Below are 19,925 nucleotides of genomic sequence, written 5' to 3' on the forward strand. Positions count from 1 at the left end.
TTAATTAATTAACTTTTCATTAATTTTTTTGTTCCCTATCTTTCAGTAAACAGTTCATAAAAGAACCATTTGTTCTTAGTGTAAAGAACATTTTAATGATCTATTTTTTTTTTAAACTATAAAGAACCTTCTGTGCAATTGAAAGTTTTCATAATGTTAAAGTTTCTTCATGGAACCACAGATGCCTTTATTCTATCTGCTGGAAGGCCCCCAGTGAGCAGTGGTCTGAGTCTGACTGAAAACTGGGGAAGAACAATATTTTCTTTTTGGGCAGATAAATAGCATTTTTCTAGACTGCATTTTCTGAGTTAATATTGGGGAAAATCTGCAGAATTCTCTTGAATGATTTTAAATAAAGGTTAAATATAAGGGTAAAGACTCTGCTTGAGACTCTTGAACCTTGTCGGGCTTGATCATCTCACACTATTTTTGCACACCCTAATAAACAAAATTAAAGACTAAAAAATTACACAGCTTTAGAACAATGTCCACCAATTACCACATTATTCTCTGCCCTGAAATGAGAATTCATGAGAACTGCAGGGTAAATGAAAAAAATAAATAAATATGACAGACAAATATAACACATGCAGAAAGTAAAAAACATACATGTCAAAATAGCATTCACAGACAAGTCACAAGTTGTTTCTGGCTCTAAATATTCCGGAAACACAGTCCCCATAACATCACAGCTGAAATGCAACAAGTAACACTTATTAAATGTGAAATAAAAGCTATCCCACTTAATAGGATTGTATAGTTCATATCACAATGATAAAGATATTACAGGATTATGGCATGTAAGTGTGAAATAAGTCAAACCAGTTTTTTTTCATTAAGCATATATTTCCATAAAGACAAAACACCAAACACAAAAAGTATCGAGTTAGTAAAAGGTCTATATGTTCAGATTATAGACCATATAAAGATTCAGTGGCATCACATTGTGAGAATTGAGCAGAACAGTCAAACATCCAAACTACTCCATGAGCAGAGGACATAAATATAGGTGAAATTTCAGATGGTAAGGTAACCATAAATCCAAAAACGAAAAACAAAGAGGGAGCAACCATCTTAGTTTAGTAATACTTGTTGAGAACATCAGTGCAGATGGACTATCTAACATAGTTCCGTCAGTCACAGCTGAAATGGTTGCTTGCGTGATGCAAAACCAACAAAACCTGTGGGAGCAGCATTCCATCCATCATTTTTATCACACGTTGCATTTGTTCCGGCTCTTGTGGTTAGCCAATGATACCGTGTAAAGAATTAAAGCCTGATTCAACTTGTTCAAGAGAAGTGATTCACAGTTGTTTAGCTGTCATGTCATGTAGATGGAATGTCTAAATAATGTTACACATGTATACTGATACTGAAGTGACACAAAAACCTGTGAGTTAATCCAAACCATCCATGCATGTTCCAGAGATCTTACAGGATATCCAAACAAAATATAATTTTCTTTTGCCATTTGCAATATACAAAGCATTCTACACTTCATATTCAGTGCCTTAATATCACATTTAAGGAGGAATAAGTTTCATTCCTGCGCCTTATAAAAATTTGTGACCGTGCAAAATACTAGACTTTGCAAAGAACTTTACAATTTATACACGTCTTTAGATATATTCCATTTAAAGAAAGAAAGAAACAACCAAAAATAATATTACACTGAAGTTTTAGATAATGTGAATACTGAACAATCACTCAAAACATCATTGTGGTTTCCCCAAAGAATACATTATCCACCATTAAACCATCATCTGCTCTGATCAGAACAGTTGCTTCCCTTCAGTCTCCCGGGACTTTATTTTACAACATTATGTCTATAAAACCTAAACAAAATCCATCATTTTCATCAAATAATGTGCTCGTAAATATAAAATTGCCCCTATTATTTTTCAAATATTACCTTTCATGTAGTGTGTAATATATCTGTTTGTTAATGTAAAAGGTCTGCAAAGTTTTAAAGATCGAAGTGCATGACAAATAAAGTTATTGTCTCCTAAAAAAAGAAACGACTCTGGAATTGCTGAAGACTCGTTTCAGCAGTTCAGTCTCACTTCCTGCTATACATACCTATGAAATAATGAAACAATTTTGCATGATGCATAACACTGAGGAAGCCTCCGGAGCTGAAATTCAGATATGGCAATAGGCATTTTAGAGTGGTAGACCAATCAGAACAGACTGGGCCGTCTGACGAATCGGAGCAGAGTGGGCTCGTGGAAAGCAGGGGTTAGTGAGAAGAAATCTTCAAACAAACCATTTTCAGACTCTTTGAGAAATAAAGTGATGTGCAATGTATACATGAGAAAGTTAAAGTGTTTTTTAACCTTTGATGCATGTAAACCGTAATCCAGGAGACCTCCAAAACAAAATTAGAAACCTTTAAAATAGCATAATAGGGGCACTTTAAACAAATCTTTCTTTTACCCACAGGAAAACGAGACAACTGTGATGTCTCTACAGTGCATCTATATTTTTTTATTTCCTCTTCTGTCATTAATATTTGATGTATGTAGTAGACACGTCATGTGCCTATGCTCATTGTCCAGGGATTTCACGTTTGCTCTAAAATCTAACATGAATGGAACATAAATCTATACGAGATTTAACAATACAAAGGTCATCATTTTGGCACTTAATCACATGAAGACATCTATTAGACAAAGTTATTTTATACATGTAATTTACATTTCACGTGTACCTTAGGTTTGTCAGGTAAAAATAACAATAAGGTTTCAATTTGTTAACAGCAATCATATATTATTGTATAAATAAAAAGAATTGTATTATGAACAAACATGAATTAACAATGAATAGTATATTTATAAACAAACAATAACCTAGATGCTATCAAAATGGTTGTTTATTGTTAATTCATGAAACCTAATGCCTTAACTGATGTTAACAAATTGAACCTTAGGTTACAGTTTATTTTAAGGTGTCCATGTTTCAGTGAAACTATACATTTAAGTACGGAGTAATATTAATTAACTATGTGTACTTACTATAGGGTTAGGGGTAGGATTCGGGTTTGGTTTAGGGTTAGTTGCATATAAATATGCAGAATTTAAAGTTATTACTATAGTAATTACATGTAACGTTTACAAGGACACTGTAAAATAAAGTGTTACCAAACCTTCTTGTAAAGGGGTACAGCTAAACTCGAGACAAGACCATCCTCTCGATACAGCTGTGTCAACAATGTTTGAATACATTTTGGACTTTTTCACCAGATACAGCTGCCACATTTCCAAATATGTTAGGCCTTTCAGTCTTAACATGAACATCACCTTCGCACAAACTCTTCTACTATAATGTCTTTCTCCATTAGGTTTGTTCCTCTCATTTGTTTCCGACTTTCCAAAAAGCAGCTATTCAAAGGACATGAGGTTTGCTGGTATCTGCGGAAAACAATGTGATATTCCTTGAATTGCTTGTTAATTACGCAATTTTTTTTTAAATACGAGAACCTGTATTAAAAATTAATATTTTAATACGAGAACACACTTACCTGTGGTCTTGTAGTCCTGCAAGCCTCAGCTAGATGTCTGTGCCAGATAATGGCAGAGAAACGTGATCCAGTCTGGAACTTGTAAACATTACCTGAAACCAAAGATTAAAACAAATGAACTTGCATGAGTTTATTCAAATTAAGTTGTGTGACATTGCAAATCTGCCATTTATAGAGCCAAAAAGTCATTTCTTGAATACATTTTATTGTAGCAATGACTCATTTCTTTCGTGGGAGATAATTCATCACTTTTGTGTATATTCTGTGTGTGATTGCTGTGAAAGTTTCCTCCCCAAAGGCTAGTTAAATAAAGTATGGTGTTGTTGCAGCTGAATAAGACACAAGGAAATCCCACCACAGCATTCAACAAAGTGTCTGCATTAAAAAAAAACCCCAAAATAACGACTTTATTCAACCATTCTTTTTTTTCTTTGTGGGCCTCGAGTGAGTTCACGTAGTGTAACAGCGCACCGCTTCTGTTGTTGTACGTCACACGCATCACACACATGACCAGCGTTGGCCAATAGTGAGCCTACGCGCTGTTACACTACGTGAACTCACTCGAGGCCCACAGAGAAGAAAATGAATAGGTGAATAAAGTCGTTATTTTTGTTTGTTTTTTTGCGCACAAAAAGTATTCTCGTCGCTTGATAAACTTAAGGTTGAGCCACTGTAGTCACTTGGACTATTTTAACAATGTCTTTAACTTTTCTGTGCCGGCAGGTTTCAATCCCATAGACGCCTATGGAGGAGTGATCCAGCTCTCAGATTTCATCAAAAATATCTTAATTTGTGTTCCGAAGATGAACGTCTAACGGGGTTGGAACAACATGAGGGTGAGGGATTACTGACAGAATTTTCATTTTTGGGTGAACTAACTCTTTAAGCCACAAGTAGTAAATGTTCATTAGTGACTAGATGAGTCACAGTACCTCTTTCAGGATCAGTGAGCTGGAAAATATTTGGATGTTCAGGGTTTTCTGGCAGCACCACAATCCAACCTGTCAGCGTGATCTTTTTACATGGCCTGGATTTATACTTGAGATAAAAAGCCACAATTACAAAGAGGTTATGCAAAGAAGTTAATTTAAATGTAAACTTAATTTAAGTTTGAATTTGAAGAAGCAACACTGATAATTCCCTGAATTGTTTTCCAAATGCAGTTAGGTTGAACATAATTGATTTAAATTACGTTCTTAAAGCTGAAGTGTGTAAATAAAATAATGACTGTTTTCAAACTTCTCCGTCTGCCATTGGTCGTGTCAAACAGAAAAACCCCTTCCCAAATTAATTAAATCAGTTTGGATAAAATAATTAAATTGTTTTAATTAGCATGATAATAGACTACATATTAATTATTTGACAATGTAAAGTCTAAATAATGACTTAGATGCCAGTAAATAATACAGTATAATAATAATAAAATATACAGTAAATAAAGCTCTTAATTACATGTCACTCTAAATTGTAAAGCTGGTTTGAGACAATATGTATTTTAAAAAGCGCTATACAAATAAATGTGAATTGAACTGAAATGAATTGAATTGAACTCTGTTTTCTCACTGGATTGAAGTAATAATTAATCACTTACATGTCTTCGCTCATTTGCTCTTAGAGCTTTAGAACCAAAATAGATGAGAATGGAGCCGGATAAGACAATCCAGTAGCGCTTCCAGGATGAGAGCTGGCGTAAAGAAAACAAGAGTGCAAATCAACTTAAGAGACAGATTAAGTGCTCTTCTCTATTAACTCTAACAGACATGACTATTTTATTGGCCGTATATCCATCTTTATTCCTTTATTAATTTACTAATAACCAAGACAGACCCATTTAAACTTAGACTTCTAAAGTCTAGTTCAAGCATTTTCCAAAGACGTGGATTCACAAGTACCCGAGCCAAGTATATACATTACAGTCACCATGGCTGCTTTTATTTGATTGAAAAATACAGTAAAAACAGTTCCCTTTCGTTGTCACTCCGAGTTCCGTCGGATGACGACGAATGGGGTTTCGCTTAGAAAGCCAATCGACTTTGAGTACTACAAAACGAGCCAATGGCAAAGAAATGCCATGGGTCTGCGGAATTTGCATAGCGTAACTCCGCCTCACCTCGTGGGTATTTAAGGAGAACGCTGGCAGCAAATAGGCATGTTTTCGCTTCGGTGCCAAGTTGATCCTTCGTTCCACAAGCCATTCCTGAACTGTCAGTTCTTCAAGACGAGCGAGATTCTCTGGTGTTGGTGTGACGGCGATCTCCGGCGAGCGCGCACTTCCTGCTTATCTGTCTGTGGTTTGACAGTGAGTGTGTTTCTCCCCGGGCGCTTCAACACAGTCAGAGCTTCTTTGCACGCGGCACGTCTTTTTAAAGATGCCTCGCCCGTGCACTTCTGGTTGCGGTAGACTCGTTGACGACTCTGATGGGCATGAGCGTTGCATAGTGTGTTTGGGCATTGATCACGCTAGAGCAGCGCTCGTGGATGACTCATGTTCTCTCTGTGGGAACATGACCATCGCAACATTACGGTCGAGACTCGGTGATCTCGCAATAATGAGAGCCCCCTCATCCATCCCCCGTTCTACTGACTCTAGAAATAGAGCCAGTACTTCGGCTGGTGGCCAGGGTGACCTGAGGGTGACGGTTTGGAACAAAGCGCCGACTATCCGTCCGTGCCCAGCCGCACCCTCTCCTGTGTTGCAACCCGCGAGTGCTCAAGGGATTCCCGTGGGACCATCTTCGGATGCCCCGCGGGTTTCCTTTGGCGCTCCAGAGGAGGACGCGATGTCAATCGCAGCATCACAAGGTGGGTCTGATTCTTCTGGAAGTGAAGACTCAGCACAGCTGCCACCTTCCGGTGTGCATACGGTTGTGCCTGAGTCGGATCCGGAGATGACGGCCATGCTCGCCCGAGCCGCCGCGAGCATCGGTTTAGAGTGGACACCTCCACCCTGTCCCGAGCGCTCGCGGCTGGATGATTGGTACTTGGGTAAGGCCGCGGACCCCCGTCCGCGTCAAACCCCAATACCATTCTTCCCGGACGTGCATGATGAGATCTCGAAGTCCTGGAAGACTTCCAGCTCTTCCCGTGACCGCTCGTTGATCTCATCCGCCTTTCCTCCCCTCGATGAGGCGGCTGCCCGTGGGTACACTGGGCTCCCCCCGGTTGAACGCTCTGTTGCGATGCAACTGTGTCCTCAGAGCGCTTCTTCTCGTGGCGAGCCTAAGCACCCATCCAAAGCCTGTAGGTACTCGTCTACGCTAGTGGCGAAGTCCTGCAGAGCGGCGGGACAGGCAGCCACCTCTTTGCATGCCATGGCCATTCTGCAGGTCTACCAGGCCCAGATGCTCAGGGACATGCACGAGGGTAGGACGGACCCAGGGCTCTTCAATGAGCTGCGCGCCGCCACCGACCTTGCTCTCTGAGCGACGAAGGTGACCGCACGCTCCCTGGGTTTGGTGATGTCCACAGCCATGGTCCAGGAGAGACACCTGTGGCTGAACCTTGCCGATATGCGGGATGCCGAGCGGTCTCGGCTGCTCGACACCCCCATATCGTAAGACGGCCTCTTCGGCGGGGCAGTTGAGGACTTTGCCCAACAGTTCTCGACTGCTCAGAAACAGACTGAGGCTATCAAGCACATTCTGCCCCGACGGCCCGCTGCTGCCTCCACCCAGCCGACCGGGCAGAATACTCAGTCTGTTGAGTATATTCCCTCCTGCGGCTCCCGCCCCTCCCGCCCGGCCCAAGCAGCAGCCTTCACCTGGGCCCGGTCGCGGAGGAAGCCGTAAGAAGGCGCCCCGCCCCCCGCTAAACGCCGGGCCAAGCGGCGCTCCTGAGACGGGCTGCTCAGGTATGATGTGCACTTCTCAGGAGGTGGTAGCAGGACCACTCCTTCCCCCGGTGGAGGGCCGGGGGAGAATCTTTTGTTCTCCACTCCCCGCTGCTCACCCTCGGGTGGGCAGCACCCTTATGTGGTTAAAGAAAGAAGTGACACATTCATCCCTGAGCACACAGAGTTCTCGGACGACACGGTGCGCCGCCCCCGGCTCATGCACCCCTCGTCCTCCTCTGTCCCAGAGCCGGATGACAGTGCGCGCCGTCCCCGGACCGTGCCGCTCTCATCCTCCTCTGTCGCCAGACCCCTGGCAGAGCAGACCCCCGTGGAACGTTCGTCCTTCCCTGGTCTCCTCTGTCAGGACGCGGTCTATGGCTGTACCCCCACACCGGGCCGCTATGCCGTCCACGTCTGGGTCAGCCATACCGCCTCGCTGCTCCACCGACGGGAAGTCTGTAGTTCGCATGACCCCGCTGGTACAGTCCTTGGGAGCCTGGCTAGAACTTCCCAACCTGTCCCGCTGGGTCGCGCGAACGATCAGGCCCGGCTACGCGATTCAGTTCGCGCGGTCTCCTCCCCGCTTCAATGCCCCTATCATGAGAGCGGAGGTTGCCACCCTGCTGGCGAAGGGTGCGATCGAGACTGTCCCTCCAGCCGAAATGAGGACCGGCTTCTACAGCCCGTACTTCATTGTCCCGAAGAAAACCGGTGGGTTACGGCCAATCCTGGACCTGCGCGTTCTGAACCGCTGCCTTCACAGGCTGCCGTTCAAGATGCTCACCGCCAAACGCGTTTTCGAATGTGTGCGGCACCAGGATTGGTTTGCAGCGATCGACCTGAAGGACGCCTACTTTCATGTCTCCATCCTCCCTCGACACAGACCGTTCCTGCGGTTTGCTTTCGAGGGGCAGGCATATCAGTACGCAGTTCTCCCATTCGGGCTAGCCCTGTCTCCTCGCGTCTTCACGAAGGTCGTCGAGGCAGCCCTTGTTCCCCTCCGGGAACACGGGGTTCGCATTCTGAATTATCTCGACGACTGGCTAATCCTAGCTCACTCTCGAGATCAGCTTTGCGAACACAGGGACTTGGTGCTCCGCCATGTAGCCCGTCTGGGCCTTCAGGTCAACTGGGAGAAGAGCAAACTTTGCCCCGTGCAGAGGATCTCTTTTCTCGGTATGGATGCAGCTCAGCTGGAGCAGATCAGCTGACGGGACAGTGTTGATAGCAAATAGCATAAGCAGCGGCTTGACTACCTGGCCTGCCAGAACTGACGCTCAATTTCTGTCAGGTCCATTAAGTCAAGAACACACAGACAAAATAATTTAGAATTTAATTGAATACATTGCAAACAGGTTGATGTTCCTGAATTGTTCCTGATTTTCTTTTTTACCACTCATTTATAAACAAGCACTTTCTATTTTTATATCATGGGAACTTATCCTCGATACTATTCCTTATAAAAAACAATCGGATTGCTTTGATATCGCTACTTAGACCCAACTTTGCGAATCTCGGCTACTAGCCTTTAGTCCGCTAGCATTTCACGCGTGGCCTCGCGCCTATTGACCGTCTGATTTTACACCCGTTTCACTGAAAGGATACAGGTTATTACCGGCATTTCAGTCCTAAATTACTAGTGATATTGGTAGTATCACTACTAATCTACTGTTCATCTGTTATGGCGAACATATCAGATGTGTGTCTAACGTTACCTCCTAGTGCAGGTGAGGACACATTCGAACTGATTTCGGTACGATTGGAGCTTGAATCGGTGGAGAAACAGATCCGTGGTCTGCTAGAGAGGCAAGCCGAGCTGCGGGATCGGCGATCAGCGCTTGAAACGTCACGCGCCGATGCACACAAGTCAGTGGTTAGTAACTTTTTGACTCCGACTTCGTCCACTCCGTGCGTTTCTCTGCCCAGGAGGACGCGATCATCTCTGGCATCATTCACTCCGGCACCAACCCAACACCATGGACCCTGGGTGATCCCACAGCGGAAGACACGAGCCAGGACCAGAGCAAGAACCTCTCCGCCCCTCCCGGTCTTCGAGATCTCCACCCGGAACCGCTTCTCCCCTCTTCGCGAGTCGGAACGCGACGACGCCGTGATCATCGGCACTTCCATGGTCCGTCATGTCCGTGCTACCTCAGGTAAGGGTAAGGTGCGCACTCACTGCCTTCCTGGTGCTCGTGTTCTTGATGTCGCCGCACAGGTTCCCGAGATCCTGAACGGTGAAGAGCGCGTCGGAGCTGTGGTGCTTCACGCTGGAACAAACGATATCAGGCTGCGGCAGACAGGGTTCTGAAGAAGGACTACAGGAGCCTGATCGAGGCGGTACGCAGCACAGCGCCTGAGGCAACGATCATCGTGTCTGGACCGCTTCCCACGTACCGACAAGGACAGGAAAGGTTCAGTAGATTATTTGCACTAAATGAATGGTTAATGTCATTGTGTAATGAACAAAAACTGCTCTTTGTAAATAATTGGAATCTGTTCTGGGAGCGACCTAGGCTCTACCGTGCTGATGGCCTGCACCCCAGCAGAATCGGAGCGGCTGTTCTGTCGGACAACATCTCCAAGACGTTACACACCGTATGACTAGAAAATCAAATTCCAAATCACAGTCTTTGCTGTGCCAATTTAATTGATATAAGTAGTGTAGAACATTATATAGAAACTGTGTCTATTCCTCGTTTAGTGAGGCCAAATAATAAATCCACTGTAGGATCTAGGAAAAATCTTATTGTAATTAAACCTGAAAATCTAAATATCAGTGAACAAAAACAATTTCTAAAACTAGGTCTTCTAAACATTAGATCGCTCACACCTAAGGCGGTTATTGTAAATGAAATGGTCACAGATAATAGCTTCGATGTACTTTGCCTTATTGAAACCTGGCTTAAACCAAACAAGTATTTCGGTCTAAATGAGTCTACCCCGCCAGGATACTGTTATAAACATGAGCCCCGTCTGATCGGTCGTGGCGGCGGTGTTGCAACAATCTATAGAGATATTATTAATGTTACTCAGAAAACAGGTCACAGGTTTAATTCGTTTGAAGTACTGGTGCTAAACGTTACGCTCTTAGATGTAAGAAAGAAATCCCTATTATCTCTAGCCTTGGCTACTGTATATAGACCTCCAGGGCCCTACACTGATTTCCTAAAAGAGTTTGCAGACTTTCTCTCAGATCTATTGGTCAATGCCGATAAAGCAATAATGTTAAAAAGCAATTGCCGATAAAGCAATTGTTGGAGATTTTAACATACACGTAGATAACACAAACGATGCGTTAGGGACTGCGTTTACAGATTTATTAAACTCCTTTGGGGTCAAGCAGAATGTCAGTGGTCCCACTCATCGTCTAAATCATACACTAGATTTAATTATATCATATGGAACCAATCTAACCGATATAGATATTATACCGCAAAGTGACGATCTCACCGATCATCACATGGTAACTTGTATAATACGCACTGCTGAAATTTGTCATGTTGCGCCACGTTATCGACCAGGCAGAACAATCCTTCCGACCACTATAGATAGATTCTCAAATAGCTTACCTGATCTATCTCAGCTGCTCAGAGAACCCAAACAAACAGATGAACTAGAGGAAATGACTAGCAGTTTGAGCACCATTTTCTCTAGTACATTAGATATTGTTGCACCAATTAGATCAAAAAAGGTTAGAGAGAAAACTAAAGCACCATGGTACAACAGTGCTACGCATGCTATCAAGAGAGAAACTCGTAACCTAGAGCGTAAATGGAAACAAACTAATTTAGAGGTCTTTAGAATCGCGTGGAAAGACAGTATGTCACGTTATAAAAAAGCTCTAAAAGCAGCCAGGGCTGAGCATCTCCGCAAACTTATAGAAAATAACCAAAATAATCCAAGGTTTTTATTTAACACCGTGGCTAGACTAACAAATAAACAGACATCACCCGAGCAAATTATTCCGTTACAGTATAGCTGTAATGATTTTATGAACTACTTCAATGAGAAAATTGAAAACATCCGAAACACAATTGTAAATGTACAATCCTCTATGGTGTCTTATGATTCAGCCTCAATTATCGCCCCTCAAGAACAACTACACCGTTTTACAACTATAGGACAGGAAGAGCTAAATAAACTTATCATTGCATCTAAACCAACAACATGTTTATTAGATCCAATACCAACTAAATTTCTGAAAGAAGTGTTACCTGTAGTGGAAGAGCCTCTTCTTAATATTATTAACTCGTCTTTATCTTTAGGTCATGTTCCAAAAATATTCAAGCTGGCAGTAATAAAACCTCTCATTAAGAAACCGCAATTAGATCCAAATAACTTAGCAAATTACAGACCGATTTCAAATCTTCCATTTATGTCTAAAATACTAGAAAAGACTGTGTCCGCTCAATTGTGCTCTTTCATGCAAGAAAATGAGATATATGAAAAATTTCAGTCAGGATTCAGACCGCATCATAGCACAGAAACTGCGCTAGTTAAAATTACAAATGATTTACTTTTAGCTTCTGACCAAGGCTGTATCTCAATATTAGTTCTACTCGATCTTAGTGCTGCGTTTGACACTATCGATCATAAAATACTCTTGGATCGACTACAAATCTACACTGGTGTTCAGGGACAGGCATTAAGCTGGTTCAGATCGTATTTATCAGACCGTTACCATTTTGTTTGTTTAAATGGGGAAAAATCGAAGATAACGTCAGTAGACTATGGAGTGCCGCAAGGATCGGTGTTAGGCCCTCTGCTATTCTCAATATATATGCTGCCACTTGGTAATATTATAAGAAAACATGGAATTAATTTCCACTGTTATGCTGATGACACTCAATTATATATTTCATCACGGCCAGATGAAAACACTAACTCATCAAAATTGACAGAGTGTCTTAAAGATATAAAATGCTGGATGATGCATAATTTCCTGCTACTAAATCCAGATAAAACGGAGGTATTACTTGTTGGTCCAAAAAACTATCCACAAAACCACTTACAATACAACTTTAATATAGAAGGATGTCCTGTTACTTTATCCTCTACGGTAAAAGACCTGGGTGTTATACTAGACCACAACTTGTCTTTCGAAAATCATATTTCATATGTTACAAGAACAGCCTTTTTCCATCTTAGAAACATTGCTAAATTACGTAACATGCTATCTGTTTCCGATGCAGAAAAGTTAGTTCATGCATTCATGACCTCGAGACTAGATTACTGTAATGCTTTATTAGCTGGTTGTCCTGCATCCTCAATAAACAAGCTACAGTTAGTGCAAAATGCAGCCGCTAGAGTTCTTACTAGGTCCAGAAAATATGATCATATAACACCAATTTTATCATCTCTACACTGGTTACCTATCAAGTTCCGTATCAATTACAAAGTACTATTACTGACCTATAAAGCCCTAAATGGTTTAGCTCCTGTGTATTTAATGGACCTTCTATCGCCCTACAATCCATCGCGTTCTTTAAGATCACTAAATTCGAGGCTTCTAGTCATTCCTAGGATATCTAAGTCCACTAAAGGAGGGAGGGCGTTCTCACATTTAGCTCCTAAACTCTGGAATAGCCTTCCTGATATTGTTCGAGGCTCTGACTCGCTGTCCCAGTTTAAAACTAGATTAAAGACGCATCTTTTTAGCCAAGCATTTACATAATGCTTACCTTTTATAATACTGCTGAATCAGATCAAATGCATTTAATACTATAAAACTTGAAGAGACTGTAGGTTATCTGTATAGGTTGCATAGTATTTGCAGTCATTACGTTCCTGTGGATATTGCGTGAATGACGGGTGGTTGGGCAGATATTGTGTTGCGGTAGGTAGTATGCCATACGGAACCGTTGTCCACTGAAACTGCCTATTCACGCACCAGTGGGGCTCGACAGCCTTAGTCAACGGGTTGGCGCGTATGGTTGGGCTGCGGAGAGATTGTGAGATTGTGGTTAGGTCTCAGCAGCAGGAGGGACGTAGAGGTCAGTAAGCTGGGCTGAGTTGAGTGGGGGACGGAGGGGGGTGATTTTGGGACGCAAGAGTCACTGTCTTCATGTTTTGTCATTTACGCCTGTGTTATGGAAATCATCATTATGAACAGCAGCTACGCTAATTATTTTCCCTTTGCTTTTCTGCTGTTATCTCGGGACGCGAGTCCCGAGAAAATGGCGTTCATCAGCTCCAGTTTGTATCCAGCCTCTCACGGAGACTTCAGATGCTCCAATCACAAAGCCTGTGAAGTGACGACTCAGCACGGGCGATATGGACTCTCTATGGTGGACGGCACTGATCCTCAACAACTCGTCTTAAGACCGGCGTGCATACTTGGACTTCCAAAAAATACTCTAAATGTTCCGATCCAATCTGACTTGTAATGCTGCCCGAATCATGCACTGTTCCTTCGTTGGCCAGAGGAGAACTGGCCCCCCGACTGAGTCTGGTTTCTCCCAAGGTTTTTTTCTCCATTCTGTCACCTGATGGAGTTTTGGTTCCTTGCCACTGTTGCCTTGGCTTTTGGCTTGCTTAGTTGGGGACATTTAACATTTAATATTATTGATCTGCCTTACTTAAGGTGGACGTTGACGCAATTTCTTTTAGAAACAAACTTTGTTATATTGTTTTCATGTTATCACTGTGAAGCGCTTTGATACAATCTGTATTGTAAAAAGCGCAATATAAATAAAGGTGACTTGACTTGAATTGAAATTTGGCGGTATGGCTCTGTTCAGGGAGTCCTCTGACCTTTCATGAGCACCATGAAATAGCAGAGAGTCAGAGGACAGCAGCAGCAGCATTAGGGAACGCTCACACAGTTTTAGACTGTGAGAGCTAAAATATCCCCCCAAACAAAACCACACCTGGCAATCCTCTGTGATACAGAGGATGATTTATTTGACTACATGAGCTATTCCCCCCAAAACAAAATTGAGTGTCTCGAACGGTGTCGACTGAGCCGCCCTAATTTAGCGATTTATAATAGTAAAAATATTAATTAATTACTGAAATGACTAATCAAGACCGCAATAGCTAAAACATGCTGTTACCTAGATTATCTTTCTTTAAACTGTTTGACAGTCTACAGTGTAAGCTCTATGGATAGATGACTAATCCACCTCTGAGAACGAGCTAGATGAATAAATTAACAGCTGATAGCGCATTCAGGGGCGTTAACCTGTTAACTGTCACCCCCCTTTTTTTGAATTGACATGAAAATGCACATTTCGAACATAAATGGTTGTAATTCAAGAATGCTTTGGCATATAGACGTAAGATTGGTCTTGTTTTAAAGAAGACATTTGGCAGATTTATGTAGAAGTGAAATAAATTAAGAAAGTGAAACAGAAAAAAAGTTATAGAAGTTTGAGTTTATGGAAATGTACAATGTAAAAAAATTAATTATTCATATTTTATATAAAATATATATTTTCAAAACCTGGGCTACTCTAAAACTGCAGAGAATTCAAAGCCAAAAATCTGAACAAGTTGTGTTTCAAATTTTAGGTTGATATCTCAAAAAATGAGCTTTCAGTAAGATTTTGTTTGGGCGCAGTACCAAACTTTTTCACTAGGTCACAACCAGACTCCATTACTGCCCATATAAGGGCGCCTCCATTTCCAAATGTGTTTTGAGTGATATGAACCATTATTTCCACAATTTTCATACAATTTATGAAGTAGAGATCCTATTCAGAAGTAGTATGGGAAAGTTTGGCAGATTTTGATATGAATTCAACCTCTAATAAACACATACAAAGAACACGCATGTGCGTCATAGCTCGCTGCCACATCACAAATGGTGAATTTATTATTTTTTTCTTTATATTTAAAACATTTTCAGACCTTTTTTTCTAAAATAATTGAATGGATGCTATCTTTTGAACTCTTGGCATGAAAACAAACTAGGTTTCTACAATTTTTTTCATGATTTTTCATGTTCATTGCTATTTCAAAATAAAGGTCTGAACACGCCTTAGGAGTATGAAAATATTATTGTTGCAAATTGATAAATTACGGCTCCTCTGTAATTTATTTTGAAAATCAATCACCAAATATGGAAACTAGAGATTGTAAGCTTTCAAATGATATATAGTTTGTCAATATTACTTAAGGTTTTAACTAAGATATTATTGTTTTAAAAATATAATGGCAAACGTCCCACCTGTGGGACGGTGACAGTTAAGAACTGAGCAGAGCGCGAGCAAATTAATGATCAAATGTGTTTTATTAACGAAACAAATTAGAGACTTGAGCTCATGGCTTTCTGGCGTCAAGAATATCCCGAACATCGGGACGGAGGTATCGTTCGTAAGCAGCAGAAACCACCGCCCCATAGCTTAAAGGGTTAAACCGGCGCGAGTGTCGCCGCCGTAGTTGCTGCACAATGCGTAAGAATGAGCTGTATACGGTCCGGAGGCAGTCCGCATAAGTTAATTCCTATCACAGCAAGCTGCTTGAATCTGCGCTGCATAGTGGTAAAAGTCAGCATGAGCAACGCGATCAGTTGCCAATGACAACAATAGTAACGCACATAGCCAATATGATCGCATAGCATTTTTACGAAAACGACTATTAGATAAGCCCAAATGCCACACGGATAGCATTAACAACAAGCATGTTGCCAACACACCGATGCTTTTAGCAATGAATATTAAAAGGAACTTAGCTTCGTGAAAACTTCAGAGATGAATGGAGAACGAATCACGTCGAATCCTGTGTCAATATTGCAGCAGAAGCGAGCAGCGAGCCAGCAGAGCGAGCAGCAAGCATGTATGAGCAAGGTGAATGAGCTTTAAATAGGGCGCCTTGTTTGAGCTTTTCCATTGAGCAGCGAGGGGAGTCAACCAGCTAATGCAGCTCAGCTGGAGCAGATCAGCTGACGGGACAGTGTTGATAGCATAAGCAGCGGCTTGACTACCTGGCCTGCCAGAACTGACGCTAACGCTCAATTTGTCTTTGTAAAGAATTGCTCGCTTATATATGTAGCTTTGGAGCCGCTGCTGTGACACTTGATTGGTTCCCTAGATGAGGCGAAAATTTGGTCCATGGTATCCAGACTACCTAGCAGCGTGAATAAAATCGCGCTGCGGTAAGGCAGTATGGGGAAACCCAGGCTAGCACAATATCGGACCTCACTGAGAAGCTGCAGCCGTGGCGGGATGATTTTTGGTGTGGCGGCCCGACACCACGGCGGAATGAATGTAGCGGAAACACTGAGTAATTAATAACTATATAAGCCTCAAACCAAAAACACATCTATATGATTTCTACAATAAATTTCACATTTAAACTGACAATAAACTTACCTTTATAAGAAATGAGTGATGTACAAATTCATCAAAATCATGTCTAATCTAATAGTTTCAACAAGGTTAACCTACTAGTCATTATTGGGATATGGGATAAAAATACCTGGTCATGTTTAATGTTTGAAATTTTACAGATAAATTTGACTGCACACTTACAGTTGGTTTTTTACCCTCCTTCATCAGTGTCTTTCTCCGCAGGGGTCCTTCAATGGTTATGCTGCTCAAAGAACTGCATTCATAGCTGGATACGGACCCTGGGGTGCTGATGAGGAAGTAAGAGGATCATCTTTACCTCACGGTTTCCCCAAGCATAATGTAATAAGGATATGCAAATCAATTGGAAAAAAGGCAGTTGTACACAAGAAAGACCCATTTGAATACTTAAAAAGACAATAGTATGAATTTGAGTTGTGTACTTTATAGACACACAATTAACAGCTACAAGGTTTCCTACCTATACATATAACTTCTGCTTCTAGGAGAGTTACAGATTGGGACTCGCCAGTTTGGACCAAGTGTTGCGTACATACGGCCTCTGAAAGTGATCAGAAGGAGGGATGTGTTTTTCATTTGTATTAAGAAAATAGTCACAGATAAATAACAATAAATGTTGACATTGGACATTCTGAACATTGCTACGTAAAACAGCAAATGTGTAGAACTTTAAGAGGGAAAAAGGACAAATTACACACACACACACACACACACACACACACACACACACACACACACACACACACACACACACACACACACACACACACACACACACACACACACACACACACACACACACACACACATGAATATGTGGTTTATGGGGACTCTTCATAGGCATAATGGTTCTTATACTGTACAAACTAGAGGTCTGCTACCCGACCCGAGGCCGACGGGTCCCGAAAAATGTGCGGGTTTCGGGTCGGGTTCGGGTAAATGTTTAATGAACAGCCTCGGGTTCGGGTCGGGTTCGGGTTTAACTAAGAAAAACTAAATAGGCTATATATAGTTCGCGAGAGAGAGAAAGTACATACGTGCGCAGATGTGAAATATGTGCATACACACAGTCAGACACAGGCTCTCTCTCTCAAATATAATGATAATGATATATATATATATATATATATATATATATATATATAATTTTTTTAAATTATTTGTTTTATTTTATCATATCATTTATATCACAAAACTGTTTTGCGCATGTGCTACCGCTCTCACGCGCTATTTCAGTCACAATACAGACAGACAGCAGACGACAACAAGCAAACCATGAGTCTGATAAAGCAAAAAATTACTGAGGGAAAACTTATGACAGTTCCAAATGATGCAGGAAAAGCTGCAATCTGGAAGCATTATGATCTTGTCGTTTCAACCAGTAAAGAGCCCAGTGGTTACGTGCAGTGTAGAGCTTGCAAAGCTGTCTTGGCGTATGACAGCAAAAAGACAGGTACATCTGAGAAGGATGTTTGTGTAAATAGTTTTGCAACACAGTGCGTGAACTTTTTAAAGTTTAAAGTTTGAGTTCCAGAGAAATGTGTGACTGTTACACCTGTTCGACCACAGCAAAGTTACGTAATTGGTAAGTTTTTTCTCTTACTGCTGTGCTGCCTGCTGATAGGGCCGCTGCGCCTACATGTATTTGTTTAATATGTCAAGCAATCATTAAATACAACATAACATATTGCAAAAATGGTATTTGCTGTGAGAAACAGAATGGACCTCGGGTTCGGGCTTAATATGTAAATGTAATTGTCGGGTCGGGTCGGGTTAAATGATCGCGGGTACGGGCCGGGTTCCGGCTTCAGTTTAAAGCCCGTGCAGACCTCTAGTACAAACGGTACATTGTATCTCTTATTCCTAAACCAACCATCATAGAAAACTTTTGCCATTTTTTTAATAAAAAAAAAAAAAACATTTAGTATGCACCCTTGTGAACCATGATTATGTTGTAATTACGTTGTAAATAATATCATTATACACATTTGCATCCTCAAAACCATATATACAAGAACACAGACAGACAGACAGACAGACAGACAGACACGCACACACACACACATGCAACACAACACTAATTGCAATCTATATTCTATTCTAATGAATAATAATGATGTGTAATTAGCCTTACCTCTCAACAGTACTTGATAATTCATCACTAAAAGAGCTCTCTCTACTGCCTGCAGAGGGACAGAGAAAAGATTAATGTCAAGAAAAACAAACATATTATCTTTTTTTCTTATAATAAATTCAGAAAAGGTGGTAACAGAAAAAAAAAATCCACAATGAAGATGACAGGTCTTTAAGAATAAATGAATGTTAAGTTTTCAAAAGGCAAAAACCCACTGCACAAAATCTTGAACACCACTCCCATCTAGTGGTGAAAAATAAAAGACAAATACAATTCCAACACAGCAGTAATATTTTATGGTGGTAATGGTGGAACACTCCTAAATTAGGACACAGACATCCTTGCACTAATCCTGTGTTAGTGGAACAAAGACTGAGATTGTGTACAATAGGAATAAACTGCAGTACCCAGTGAGATGCCGTTGGTAAATACTGAATCATGTGTGTGGTTTCTGACAGGACTGTGAGACTCTAAGAAGCTGTCATCCAGTAGGTGTCGAGCCTTTTCTTTTGCAGGGAATGTCGCACTTTTACTCTCCACTACACCAAACTGGCACATCATACTGTGACGAGACGGGTGAAGTGAAACAGAGAGAGGCAGTCAGATTAAGAAATGTGTTCCCTTGTGAAAAAGCTGTGCAGTTGTATTGAATGTGAACTTGCAGATAATATAATACTAATGAAATAAATGGCCACTTAAGTGAACTTGAAGAGAGTACACTTTTATGACTGTTTCTTAACACACTTAAGTACTCGTTAAAAAAGTGCACTTTGTAAAAATGTCACATTAAAAGTAAAAAGTTCTTTTAAATCATTGTTTTACTCTTTTGTCATTCTTTAAAAAAAATACACTTATTTTGATGTGTTGACTAACATACTAAAACACATGCAAGGTACTTGATTATAGGTTTAACTGTAGTGTTATTCAATATTACATTTAAAGTTAACATATTTGAAAAGCACTAAAATGCAACTTAATTTAAATACTTGACACCTTTCAATAGAAATTACATCAAATCATATTTTAGTTTACGATAAATGCTCATCAGTTCATTAGTAAACAAACCATATTTCCAAAGAAAATAGAACTGTGAAATTATATATAAAGATAAGCATAAGTGGGTAA

The 19,925-nt window shown here is 41.2% G+C and overlaps 1 protein-coding gene across 2 annotated transcripts in view; it reads right to left on the reverse strand.

Moving 5' to 3' along the window:
• Positions 1-2,561: 2,561 nt before the first annotated feature.
• Positions 2,562-19,925, reverse strand: part of ralgps1 (Ral GEF with PH domain and SH3 binding motif 1) — a 174,030-nt gene continuing 156,666 nt past the window's right edge. For both annotated transcript variants that reach the window (XM_056237485.1, XM_056237487.1), the window contains exons 14-21: positions 19,208-19,362; positions 18,801-18,849; positions 17,127-17,207; positions 16,829-16,934; positions 5,112-5,204; positions 4,453-4,558; positions 3,521-3,612; positions 2,562-3,410 (exon numbers count right to left, since the gene is read on the reverse strand). In XM_056237485.1, coding sequence (XP_056093460.1) covers positions 3,381-3,410; positions 3,521-3,612; positions 4,453-4,558; positions 5,112-5,204; positions 16,829-16,934; positions 17,127-17,207; positions 18,801-18,849; positions 19,208-19,362 — 712 coding nt within the window. In that variant the 3' untranslated portion in view covers positions 2,562-3,380. The remainder of the gene's footprint in view (positions 3,411-3,520; positions 3,613-4,452; positions 4,559-5,111; positions 5,205-16,828; positions 16,935-17,126; positions 17,208-18,800; positions 18,850-19,207; positions 19,363-19,925) is intronic.

Source organism: Rhinichthys klamathensis, unplaced genomic scaffold, assembly GCF_029890125.1.
Source record: "Rhinichthys klamathensis goyatoka isolate OS25496 unplaced genomic scaffold, OSU_Roscu_1.1 h1tg000487l_1, whole genome shotgun sequence".
Lineage (NCBI taxonomy): Eukaryota > Metazoa > Chordata > Actinopteri > Cypriniformes > Leuciscidae > Rhinichthys > Rhinichthys klamathensis.